This window comes from Pongo pygmaeus, chromosome 20 (assembly GCF_028885625.2).
Source record: "Pongo pygmaeus isolate AG05252 chromosome 20, NHGRI_mPonPyg2-v2.0_pri, whole genome shotgun sequence".
Classification (NCBI taxonomy): Eukaryota; Metazoa; Chordata; class Mammalia; order Primates; family Hominidae; genus Pongo; species Pongo pygmaeus.
In genome coordinates, this window is record NC_072393.2 from 17,227,111 (window position 1) to 17,240,406 (window position 13,296).

At 45.6% G+C, this 13,296-nt stretch overlaps 1 protein-coding gene across 3 annotated transcripts in view; it reads left to right on the forward strand.

Moving 5' to 3' along the window:
- Window positions 1-7,380, forward strand: part of NWD1 (NACHT and WD repeat domain containing 1) — a 68,205-nt gene extending 60,825 nt beyond the window's left edge. The window contains exons 14-15 of one of the 3 annotated variants that reach the window (XM_054465901.2): window positions 2,138-2,243; window positions 4,449-7,380. In XM_054465901.2, coding sequence (XP_054321876.1) covers window positions 2,138-2,243; window positions 4,449-4,750 — 408 coding nt within the window. In that variant the 3' untranslated portion in view covers window positions 4,751-7,380. The remainder of the gene's footprint in view (window positions 1-2,137; window positions 2,244-4,448) is intronic. The other 2 variants (XM_054465902.1, XM_054465904.1) reach the window with 2 other exon arrangements.
- Window positions 7,381-13,296: the final 5,916 nt, after the last annotated feature.

Sequence of the window (13,296 nt, forward strand, 5' to 3'; positions counted from 1 at the left end):
CTCCAGCCTGGGCGACAGAGTGAGACTCCATCTCAAAAAAAAAGAAAGAAAAAGAAGGCCTTGTAAGTCTAGATTAGGCACAGCAACTCACGCCTGTAATCCCAGCACTTTGGGAGGCCGAGGCAGGGGGATTGCTTGAGATCAGGATTTCAAGACCAGCCTCAGCAACACAGCAAGATCCCATCTCTAGAAAAAAAAATTAGCCAGGTGTGGAGGTGTGTGCCTGGAGTCCCAGCTAGTTAGGAGGCTGAGGCAGGAGGATCGATTGAGTCCTGGAGTTCGAGGCTGTAGTGAGCTATGATCTCGCCACTGCACTCCAGCCTGGATGACAATACAAGATTCTGCCTCTCAAGCAAAACTAACTAATAAACAAAAACGAAGAAATTAACGTGTGAACAGTACTATTAATTAAACTGTTGACCTTATGGAATTTTTTATTTTTATTTATTTATTTATTTTTGAGGCAGGGTCTTACTCACCCACCTTGGCTTCCCAAAGTGCTGGGATTACAGGTGTGAGCTATCACGTCCAGCCTTTATTGGAATCTTATGAGCTTTTCAATTCATTCCTTTTTTCCATTCTAGAATCCAATCCAGGATTCCATGTGAGATTAGCACATAGCTTTTAATTAAATACAATCATAGCTAACATCCGTATAACCAAAGTAATTTAAGAAATTGAATCCCCATCAAAAAAAGAAATTGAATCCTATGGCCAGGCACAGTGGCTCATGCCTGTAATCCCAGCACTTTGGGAGGCTGAGGTGGGTGGATCACTTGAGGTCAGGAGTTCGAGACCAGCCTGACCAACATGGTGAAACCTCATCTCTCATAAAAATACAAAAATTAGCCAGGCATGGTGGCACATGCCTGTAATCCCAGCTACTTGGGAGGTTGAAGCAAGAGAATCGCTTGAACCCAGGAGCTGGAGGTTGCAGTGAGCCAAGATTGTGATATTGCACTCCAGCCAGGGCAACAAGAGTGAGACTCTGTCTCAGAAAAAGAAAAAAAAAAAAAGAAAAGGAAAGAAAAAAGAAATTGAGTCCTACAATTGTTCCTTTCAATGCAAAATGTCTCTAAACCTTTCTATCCAATCTCTATGGAGGTGTGCCTGGGTTGGGGTAACATCTGTGCTGCTCATCTCTCCAGGTTTTCATTGGATCCATCCCCCTGTGGGGTGCTTCAAAGCCTCGTTCTGAGGTCAGGAGTTTGGGACCAGCCTGGCCAACATGATGAAACCCCATCTCTACTAAAAATACAAAAATTAGCTGGGCATAGTGGCAGGAGCCTGTAGTCCCAGCTACTTGGGAGGCTGAGGCAGAGGAATCGTTTAAACCCAGGAGACGGAGGTTGCAGTGAGCCAAGATTAGGCTACTGCACCTCAGCCTCAGGAACAGAGTGAGATTCCATCAAAAACAAAAACGAAAAACAGGCATAGTGGCTCATGCCTATAATCTCAGCACTTTGGGAAGCCGAGGTGGGCAGATCACTTGACGTCAGTTCAAGACCAGCCTGGGCAACATGGTGAAACCCTGTCTCTACTAAAAATAGAAAAATTAGCTGGGTGTGGTGGCACACACTTGTAATCCCTGCTACTCGAGAGGTTGAGGCAGGAGGATAGCTTGAACCCAGGAGGTGGAGGTTGCAGTCAAGCCGAGATGGCATTGCTGCACTCCAGCCTGGGTCAGACCTGTTAAAAAAACAAAAAAAAAAAAGTCCTGGTTCCTTGGGGCTGGTTTCCTGGGTGTCTTTCAGTTTGGAATCAAGATCATATTGTCTGGGTTGGGAACGTTGGCTCACATCTGTAATCCTAGCACTTTGCGAGACCAAGGCTAGTGGATCACCTGAGGGGAGGAGTTGAAGACCAGCCTGGCCAACATGGTGAAACCCCATCTCTACTCAAAATACAAAAATTAGCCAGGTATGGTGGCTCATGCCTGTAATCCTAGCTACTCGGGAGGCTGAGGCAGGAGAATTGCTTGAACCTGGGAGGCAGAAGTTGCAGTGAGCTGAGATCACACCACTGCACTCCAGCCTGGGCAACAAGAGTGAAACTCCATCTCAAAAACAAACAAAGAAACAAACAAACAAAAAAAAAACCCAAGAAAAAGAGAGATCATATTGTCTGTTTTCAACAGAGTTCTTACTGCAGAGGGGTCCAATGTGCTTGCTTCTCCAAGGATGACAAGTACGTGTACGTGGGCTTAAAGGATCGCTCTATACTTGTTTGGAGTGTGCTGGATGGTGAGTCATTTTGCTTTTAGGGTAGGATTGAGCTTCGATCTGGAGAGAAAAGGCTCTGACCTGGGTCCTGGGTATTAGAGGGCCCTGCTCTGGCCACCTCTAGCTGCATCCCTTAGCTTTTAGGAAGGTATCTGCAGGCAAAGGCAAAGGGCCCACAATCCCTCTTCTAGACCCATGCTCTGGAGTTCAAGAACTCCCTCCCTTGTGTTTTCATTAGGGCATGTACAGGCTTCCTGCATACAGCCATCCTTCCGAGGATAGACTGTGCTCCTGGTGTGTGCACTTCTGGGCTCAGGAGTAGCCATGGGGTGGTATGGATGGAGTTTGAGTGTCCGAGCTGGTTGTGAGATGGAACTGAGAAGAGTGAGAAGAGAAGAGGGTCAAGTCACTAGTAGTGGGGGACTGGTTACATCACTATATTCCAGCATAGAACCCTGAGGAGCCCAAGAATTCTCAATCTGTTCCCAGCCTTCCAGGTGTTTGTGAAGGTTCCTTCATCAATATAAGAGGACACAGCATATTGTATTTAATAGTTTATTCCCTAGAATTGCAATGTTTATATATTGTGTCTTCTCGGATGTGGGTCTTATTTCATTCTTTGCCCCCAGGCCTTATAGATGTTAGAAGCAGCCTGTTTCTGGATTTTTTTTTTTTTTTTTTTTTTTTTTTTTTTGAGATGGAGTCTAGCTCTGTCACCCAGGCTGGAGTGCAATGGTGCAATCTCAGCTCACTGCAGTCTCTGCCTCCCAGGTTCAAGTGATTCTCCTGCCTCAGCCTCCTGAGTAGCTGGGATTACAGGCGCCCACCACCACACCCAGCTAATTTTTGTATTTTGAGTAGAGGTGGGGGTTTCACCATGTTGGCCAGGCTGGTCTTGAACTCCTGACCTTGGGTGATCCACCCACCTTGGCCTTCCAAAGTGCTGGGATTAGAGGTGTGAGCCACCATGCCTGGCCAGAAGCAGCCAACCACTTTGAAAACACCATGTCTCTTAGTCTGTTCAGTATTATCTAAGGTCTTAGCAAGAGTTAACATTGGCTGGGTGCAGTGGCTCAAGCCTGCAATCCCAGCACTTTGGGAGGCTGATGTAGGAGGATTGCTTGAGGCCAGGAGTTCAAGACTAGTCTGGACAACATAGTGAGACTCTGTCTCTACAAAAAAAAAAAAAAAAAAAAAATTAAAAATTATCCAGGCATGGTGATACATGCTTGTAGTCCCAGCTACTCAGGAGGATAAAGTGATCATGGGAGGTCGAGGTGTGGGAGATTGAGGCTGCAGTGAGCCATGATAGCACCAGAGTGAGCAACTCCAGCCTGGGCAGCAGAGTGAGACCCTGTCAAAAAAAATGAGTTAACATTTATTGTATACTGGGTACTGTCCTTAAGTCATGTAACTCTCCCAACACTTACTCCCATTTACAGAGCAAAAACTGAGGCTCTGAGAGGCTGGCAGACTTGCCTAAGTCACACAGTGAGTAACTAGTGGGCTTAGGTTTGAAGCTGACCTTCCTGATTTCAGTACGCCTTTGTCACTTTCTTACACTGTCTCCTGTAGAAAAGGCGCTCATTGTGTATTATCTCTTTGAACCCTTATGACACTGGTAGGAGATAAGTATCATTGCTATCCTTGTTTGACAATGAAGAAGCTGAGGATCAGAGAGGTTAGGAGACTTGCCCAAGGTCACAATACAAGTAAGTGGCTGAATAAATATCAGGTGGAGCCTACTACATTGTAGTTGAATACACTGTAATCTGATACATAGTAAACTATAACACTATAATACATTGTAGTATAATATGCTGTAGCAAAGATATATATAACTGGTGTAAAGTTACAGATGGCTCAGAAGATGAAGATTGAGGATTGTGGCCTTAAAAGCCCATCCTGGGCCAGTTCACAACCTCTCTTCCTTCTCCTCCTTCAACAATAATATTTACTGAGCTCACTCTGGGCCAAAAACCTACACTAAGCACATGACCTGCATGTTGCCTTTCAATCTTAAAAATCGCCCTGAGCAGGTGTAGGTTCTGTTATCTTTCCCATTGTGCAATAAAGGAAGAGGGACTCTTTGGCATAATAAATGTCATGCCAAAGTTAGTAGAGGGCATAGCAGAATTTTATTCCAAGCAGCCAACTCTAGAATGTGTAGGATTGGACCTCTACACCCCATTTTTCTCATTTGTGTCCTTCTCTTCACCTTTACAGGCACCCTGCTAACGGTCCAGTTTGTCCATGCTGTGGTAAACAGAATCATCCCAACCACCAGTGGCTTCATTGCCCCCACCAGGCATGGTTATCTGATCCGAGAGCGTTTCCAGTGCCTTTCAGCAAGAGCCTCACCGCAGGACCCTCTTAAGAACTTCAAGAAGGCAGTGTGGATGGTCAAATCCAGGCAGAGAGAGGAGCTAGTTGCAGCTGCAGGAGCTCCCCAGGACTTGGAGTCAGAGAGTGCCCAGGGAAATGAATCCAAATCAAACAAATGCTCACAAGTCTGCCTGATAGTGTAAAAAAAAAAAACAACAACCCTGTGGGGGTATGGGGCTCCAATGAGTTAGCCCCATTTAATCTGGTTAAAGCAAAAAGAATATGTTTGCTGGTGTATACCTGGACCCATGGCTTCAGATTATGTGACCCAGACCTTGTCTCTTCTCATCTTTCCATTATTCTTTCCTCTTTTTCATTTTCATTCTCAGACTTGCCACCCCCAGGTTAGCAACATGGTGGCCAATATGCTGCTGTCTCCAATTTCAATAGAAAAGAGAGCTTCTCTTTCCGAACAGTCCTAGCCTCAACTCTGTTGGTCCCAATTGGCCCATATGCCTAGCCCTAAACCAATTATTATATCTGGGAGAATGCAGAGCTCTAATCGGCTAGACTGACCCAATGTCCACCACTGGGACTGAGAATAGAAGAGATTATTCCTGAGATGCAAACTGGAGTTCTGGTACCAGATGAAGGGGGAATGGATGAATGTGAGATACAGCAAATCACTGATGTGGACCACAGAACTTCACAGTTTATAAACCTGTAGATGCTGTCATCTGATCCTCATCACAACTCATACTTTAGGGAGGGCAGGAGTTTCTGCATCTATTTTACAGATGAGGAAACTGAGCCTTGCGGAAGTAGTTATGATTTGATTTAGGTCACAAGTCCAAGATGCAAGGGCTCTGAGAGTGAGCCTTCTGTCCCATTCCTGTTAGACCTCACTCCAATTTCAGTCTCCAGAGCACAACCATCTCTTCCACAGGCACCACACTCAAATGCTTACAGGAGCTAGTGACTAATCTAGATACTTCCATGCACCTGGGTGAGCAGCAGGGAGAGACGGAGACTAGACATGTGGAAGGCAAAGATTGTGTCTAGGGTGGGTATGAGCAGCCTGACTCTAGCCCAGAATCACCATGGCCAAACCAGCCCACTGCTGTCAGTGCTTCCAGTTGTAATAAGCAAAGCCAGAAATCCAGACTTTTATGCAAAAATGTTCTGACTTTTAAAGTTGGCGATTGGTTGAATTTGTATCTATAGCACATTTGGCATGTGCGTCTTTGGTTAATGAGCTGACTTCAGGACTCACGCTGGCAGTAAAACAATCAACATGTTATAGTTCATCCTTCTCTATTCCCTGGCTCCCAAACTTTTGGGATAAAGATGTGGGTTTTTAATCTTAAAAATTGGAGGCTCTTGGAAGTAGAAAGAGCTGCTGATCTCTCCCTGCTTTGCTTTTGAACCATCTGCCTTGTGCAAGTTCAACAGTCAAACTGTTTTCATTCCACTTAAGTGGATCTTTCTTCTTTGCCCACAGCCTTCTAAAAGCCCTTCTCGGTTTTCTCAGGCTTTTACTTTAATGCTAGGAGAGTCTAAATCTTCAAGGTGGCTATCCCTTCTCCCCTCTGTGGAATTCCTGATAGAGTCTCAATAAAAGCAACTTTAGAAACAGAGGCTTTTGAGCTGAACAAGACCCTACTGCTGTCTTATTCATCCATTTTCCAAACCAGTTTTCCAAGGCAGGTTTTGGCAGTTCTGCAAATGTTAGTGTCAAATTTCATTTAAAAATATTTTAAACTGTAATTTTAAGATGTATGCTTGGATGTATTGGGCAGCAGCTTTTAAGGTGTTGAAGATTACTAAGCTTGGTGCAAAAAGTAACTGTGGTTTTTGCCATTAAAAATAATAAAAATAATGGCAAAAAGTGGCCGGGCACAGCGGCTCACACCTGTGGTCCTAGCACTTTGGAAGGCTGAGGCAGGTGGATCACCTGAGGTCAGGAGTTTGAGACCAGCCTGGACAACATGGTGAAACCCTTCTCTACTAAAAATGCAAAAATTAGCCAGGCATGGTGGTGAGTGCCTGTAATCTCAGTTACTCAGGAGGCTGAGTCAGGAGAATCACTTGAACCCGGGAAGTGGAGATTGCAGTGAGCTGAGATTGTGCCACTGCACTCCAGCCTGGGTGACAGAGCAAGACTCCATCTCATAATAATAATAATAATGGCAAAAGCCTCAGTAGCTCACACCTGCAATCCCAGCACTTTGGGAGGCTGAGGCGGGCGGATCACTTGAGGCCAGGTGTTCAAGAGCAGCCTGGTCAACATGGTGAAACCCTGTCTCTAGTAAAAATACAAAAATTAGCCTGATGTGGTGGCCTACACCTGTAATTCCAGCTACTTGGGAGGCTGAGGCAGGAGAACGGCTTGAACCCGGGAGGCGAAGGTTACAGTGAGCTGAGATTGCACCACTGCACTCCAGCATGAGTGACAGAGACTCTGTCTCCCCCACCAAAAAAAAAAAAGTAATGGCAAAAACCACAATTAATTTTGCATCAACCTAATAATTTAGGATTCTTCTGCCATTTTCATTTAACTGATTTAACTGAAGAGCCCACTTAAATTGTGAAGGGAGCCCCTGAAAAAATTAGCTACTCTTTGCCACTGCTTCTCTGTGAATCAAGGGCTTACCCAGTGCAGAAATAAAGTAGATGTTGAGACCAATTAAGATTTCATCTACAAATTCTGATTTTAAATGCCTGTGTCCATCTCAACAGCCTCAGTGAAAATTGATTGTTTTGTAGATAAATCCCAATTTAAACATTGGAAATACCTTTTTACTAATAAAATGCTACAACAAATTATTGCTTATATTGGGAGTTTTTGCAGTGTTTATTCATTCGAAAAAGAGTTTGGTTGCTAAGAAAGTTTGACAGTTGGCTGGTCAATGCTTGTAATCCCAGCACTTCGAAAGGCCAAGGCAGGAGGATCACTTGAGCCCAAGAGTTTGAGACCCCGTCTCTCCCAAAAAAAAAAAAATTTTTTAAATTAGCTGGGCATGGTGGTGCACACCTGCAGTCCTAGCTACTCAGGAGGCCAAGGTGGGAGGATCACTTGAGCCCAGGAGATCAAGGCTGTAGTGAGCTATGATTGCACCACTGCACTCTAGCCTGGGCAAGAGAGTGAGACTGTGTCTCAAAAAAAAAAAAAAAAAATTAAGAGATGCCAAAAAGCTCAGCAATCACGATGAATAATGTTTTCTCTCTTTTTTTTTCTTGTTCTTTTCTTTTGGAAGACAAATAATATTTTGTTATCTTTTTTTTTTTTTTTTTTGTCAAGGTCTTGCTCTGTTGCCAGACTAGAGTGCAATGGTGCGATCTCAGCTCATTGCAATCTCTGACTCCCAGGTTCAAGCGATTCTCCTGACTCCGCCTCCTGAGTAGCTGGGACTACAGGTCACCATGCCCAGCTAATTTTTGTATTTTTTGTAGAAACGAGGTTTTGCCATGTTGGCCAGGCTGGTCTTGAGCTCCTGACCTCAAGTGATCTGCGCTCCCTTGGCCTCCCAAAGTGCTGGGATTACAGGCATGAGCCACCGCGCCTGGCCTATTATCGTATTTTTAAAAATCAAAATGAATTTAAAAATGAATAATGAACAAAACATCAACATTTTATATAAAATTGGGATCTGACCCTGCATTTGCAGGAACTGACCTCACCCTCTTCCTGGCCCTGGGGACATCAAGACACCTCACCCCTACATACATCAGACAAGTGTCTTAGGAAGGTCATATTCCTATATAAGCACACACACCTATGAGAATTACTTATTGTTAGTCAACATCTTTTTTATTTTTCAGACAGGATCTCTGTCGCCCAGGCTGGAGTGCAGTGGTATGATCACGGGTCACTGCAGCCTTGAACTTATGAGCTCAAGTGATCCTCCTGCCTCAGCCTCCCAAGTAGCTGAAACTACAGGTGTGCACCACCACACCTGGTTAATTTTTAAATTTATTGTAGAGAGGGGGTCTCACTATATTGCCCAGGCTGGTCTCCAGCTCTTGGGCTCAAGCGATCCCCGCAGTGTGCTGGGATTACATGGCCCCTGGCCATCAGAAATATTTCTAATCTGGCCCTTTACCAAAAAATATATATATTTACCAAATATATACGTGTGTATATATATACACACACATATATATACACATACACACACACGTGTATATATATACACATATATACATACATATACGCACACATATGTATATGTGTGTATATATATATACACGACATATATACTTATGTATATATGCCTACCCTTGGTCTTAAAGCTTGATTAAATTTAGGGTAAACATTTTTTATACAGGCTTTCTTTTTTTAGAGTAGTTTTAGGTTCACAGCAAAATTAAGTGGAAGGTGCAGAGATTTCCCATCTACCCCATGCCCCCCTCATGCACCGCCTCCTCCATCAACATCCCTCACTCTAACAAACGCAGAGCGGTGCATTTGTTACAATGGATGAACTCGCATTGACACATCCGTATCACAGGAGAGACAATTTTTCTTTCTTTTTTTTTTTTTTGAGACGGAGTTTTGCTCTTGTTGCCCAGGCTGGAGTGCAATGGTGCGACCTCGGCTCACTGCAAACTCTGCCTCCCGGGTTCAAGCGATTCTCCTGTCTCAGCCTCCTGAGTAGCTGGGACTACAGACCACAGACTACAGGTACCAACCACTACACCCAGCTAATTTTTGGTATTTTTAGAAGAGCCGGGGTTTCACTGTGTTGGCCAGGCTGGTCCTGAATTCCTGACCTCAGGTGATCCACTTGCCTCAGCCTTCCAGGCTGTGAGCCACCACACCCAGCCTAATTTTTAATTTTATTTTTATTTTTATTTATTTATTTATTTTTGAGACAGAATCTCACTCTGTCGCCCAGGCTGGAGTGCAGTGGCACAATCTCAGCTCACTGCACCCTCCGCCTCCTGGGTTCAAGCAATTCTCCTGCCTCTGCCTCCCGAGCAGCTGGGATTACAGGCACTCGGCTAATTTTTGTATTTTCAGTAGAGACAGGGTTTCGCCATATTGGCCAGGCTGGTCTGAAACTCCTGGCCTCAAGTGATCTGCCCGCCTCGGCCTCCCAAAGTACTGGGATGACAGGCGTAAGCCACTGCACCTGGCCCAGGATAGACATTTTTGACAAGTATACTTCATAGGTGTGTTCATTCTCTATCACTACTTAGTAAATTATTGCAAAGTTAGAAGCTTAAAATAACATCCACTTCTTATCTTATAATTTCTGCAAGTCAGGAGTCTGGGCATGGCATGACTGGATTCTTTGTTCAGGATCTCACAAGGTGTCAGCCGGACTGGGTTCTCACTGAGGGCCTCAGGGTCTTCATCCAAGCTCCTTCAGATTCTTGGCAGAATTAAGCCCTTCAAAGCCATAGGAGTGGAGACCTCAGCTGCCCCTCTCCATAGGCAGTTTGCAAAACAGCTGCTTCCTTCTTCAAGGCCAGCAGCATTGTATTTCTCTGATGCTTCATCTCTGACCTCAGACTCAGACTCAGACTCAGACTGTCTTTAAAAACAATTTTTTTTTGGCCAGGCACAGTGGTTCACACCTGTAATCCCAGCACTTTGGGAGGCCCAGGCTGGCAGATCATGAGGTCAAGAGATAGAGACCATCCTGGCCAACATGGTGAAACCCTGTCTCTACAAAAAAATACAAAAAATTAGCTGGGCATGGTGGTGCACACCTATAGTCTCAGCTACTCGGGAGGCTGAGGCAGGAGAATCAGTTGAACCCAGGAGGTGGAGGTTACTGTGAGCCAACATCACTCCACTGCACTCTAGCCTGGTGACAGAGCAAGACTCTGTTTCAAAAAAAAAAAAAATTTTTTTAGAGGAGGTCTTGCCGTGTTGCCCAGGCTGGTCTCAAACTCCTGGCCTCAGGTGATCCGCCTGCCTCCCAAAGTGCTGGGATTACAGGTTTGAGCCACTGCACCTGGCCCAGTAGCGCCTTTTTATGTTTGATAAAAATAAGAATATCCAGCCTAGGCAACTTAGTGAGACCCTGTCTGTAAAAAAAATAAAAATAAAAAATTAGCCAGGCATGGTGGCACGTGCCTGTAGTCGTGGCTACTCAGGAGGTGAAGGCTGCAGTGAGCTGTGATCGCACCACTGCACTCCAGCCTGGGCAACAGAGAGAGTTCCTGTTTCAGAAAATAAATAAATAGAAATAAAATTAAAAGATGTCTTTGTACTATTGTCCTCATGATAAATATACACGTGTGCACACACATACATGTACACACATGCCCCAGATGGAATTGGCTTGTGGTTTTGTCAGAGGCGTTTGAAACAAGCTTACTCCATCTCGAATAGGGGCTGGGTAAAATGAGGCTGAGACCTGCAGGGCTGCATTCCCAGGAGGTTAGGCATTCTAAGCCAAAGGGTGAGGTAGGAGGTGGACACAAGACCCAGGTCACAAAGACCCTGCTGATAAAACAGGATGCTGGGGTGGGGGAGGGGGACATTGTTTGTTTGTTTGTTTTTGTTTTTGTTTGAGACAGAGTGTCGCTCTTGTTGCCCAGGCTAGAGTGCAATGAATGGCGCAATCTTGGCTCACTGCAAACTCTGCCTCCTGGGTTCAACAGATTCCCCTGTCTCAGCCTCCCGAGTAGCTGGTATTATAGGTGCATGCTACCACGTCTGGCTAATTTTTGTATTTTTAGTAGAGACGGGGTTTCATCATATTTATCAGGCTGGTCTCAAACTCCTGACCTCGGGTGATCCATCCGCCCACCTCGGCCTCCCAAAGTGCTGGGATTACAGGCGTGAGCCACTGCGCCCGGCCTATGCAGGGTTTTTGTTGTGCTTTTTTTTTTTTTTTTTTGAGACAGAGTCTTGCTCTGTCACCCAGGCTGGAGTGCAGTGGCATGGTCTTGGCTCACTGAAACCTCCACCTGCTCGGTTCAAGCGATTCTCCTGCCTCAGCCTCCTGAGCAGCTGGGATTACAGGCACCCGCCACCACCCCTGGCTAATTTTCTTTTCTTTTTTTTTTTTTTTTGAGTAAAGACGGGGGTTTTGCCATGTTGGCCAGGCTGGTCTCGAACTCCTGACCTCAGGTGATCTGCCCGCCTTTGCCTCCTAAAGTGCTGGGATTACAGGCGTGAGCCACCGTGCCCGGCCAGGATGCAGGGTTTTATCAGCATGGCATGAAAGTGACCTCTGGTTGTCCTCACTGCTCATTATACACTAATTATAATACATTAGCATGCTAAGAGACACTCCCACCAGCGCCATGACAATTACAAATGCCATGGCAACTTCCAGAAGTTACCCTATAGGGTCTAAAAGGGTAGGGACCCCTCAGTTCTGGGAAATCTTCGCCCCTTTTCTCAGAAAACTCATGAATAATCCATCCCTTGTTTAACCTATAATCAAGAAATAACTGTAATATATGCAATCGAGCAGCCCATATCACTGCTCTGCCTGTGAAGTAGCCATTCTTTTATTCCTTTACTTTCTTTTTCTTCATTTTTAAAATTTATTTTTATTTTTTGAGATGCAGTTTTGCTCTGGTCACCCAGGCTAGAGCGCAATGGTGCGATCTCGGCTCACTGCAACCTCTGCCTCCCAGGTTCAAGTGATTCTCCTGCCTCAGCCTCCCGAGTAGCTGGGATTACAGGCGTCTGCCACCACGCCCAGCTAATTTTTGTATTTTTAGTTGAGACAGGGTTTCACCATCTTGACCAGACTGGTCTCGAACTCCTGAACTCAGGTGATCTGCCTGCCTCGGTCTCCCAAAGTGTTGGGATTACAGGCATGAGCCACTGCGCCTAGCCTTTTTTCTTTTTTTTGAGACAGGATCTTGCTTTGTTTCCCAGGCTGGAGTGCAGTGACACGACCATGGCTCACTGCAGCCTCGACTTCCTGGACTCAAGCAATTCTCCTGCCTCAGCCTCCCAAGTAGCTGGGACTGCAGACGTGCATCACCACGCCAGGCTAATTTTTGTTTTGTTTTGTTTTGTTTTGTTTGTTCGTTTTTTGTAGAGAAAAAGCGATCCGTCTGCCTTCGTCTCCCAAAGTGCTGGGATTACAGGCGTGAGCCACCTGGCCGCCTTTACTTTCTTAAACTTGCTTTCACTTTATGTACCTGTCCAGAATTCCTTCTTGCACGAGATCCAAGAACTCTCTCTTGGGGTCTGGACGAGGACCCCTTTTCGGTTACGGTTTCCTCTTCCCCAAATGAAAGAGGGCCTTTGCTGATCATTTGAGAGAAAACAAATTTGAGTAGAAGCCACACTCCTTGGGGGGAGGGGCGCACTGTGGGACAACTCTGTTGGCCCTCAAGGATGATGACTAATAGGTTGCTGGTGTCAGAGGCATTTGAACCAGAGCAACAACATCTTGAATAGGGGCTGGGTGAAATAAGGCTGAGACCTACTGGGCTGCATTCCCAGATGGTTAGGTCATTCTAAATCACAGGATGAGTTAGGAGGTCAGCACAAGATATGGGTCATAAAGACCTTGCTGGCCTGGCACAGTGGCTCACGCCTGTAATCCCAGCACTTTGGGAGGCTGAGGTGGGTGGATCACCTGAGGTCGGGAGTTTGAAACCAGCCTGACCAACATGGAGAAACCCCGTCTCTACTAAAAATGCAAAATTAGCCGGGCGTGGTGGTGCACACCTGTAATCCCAGCTATTCAGGAGGCTGAGGCAGGAGAATAGCTTGAACTGGGAGGTGGAGGTTGCAGCGAGCTGAGATCGCACCATTGCACTC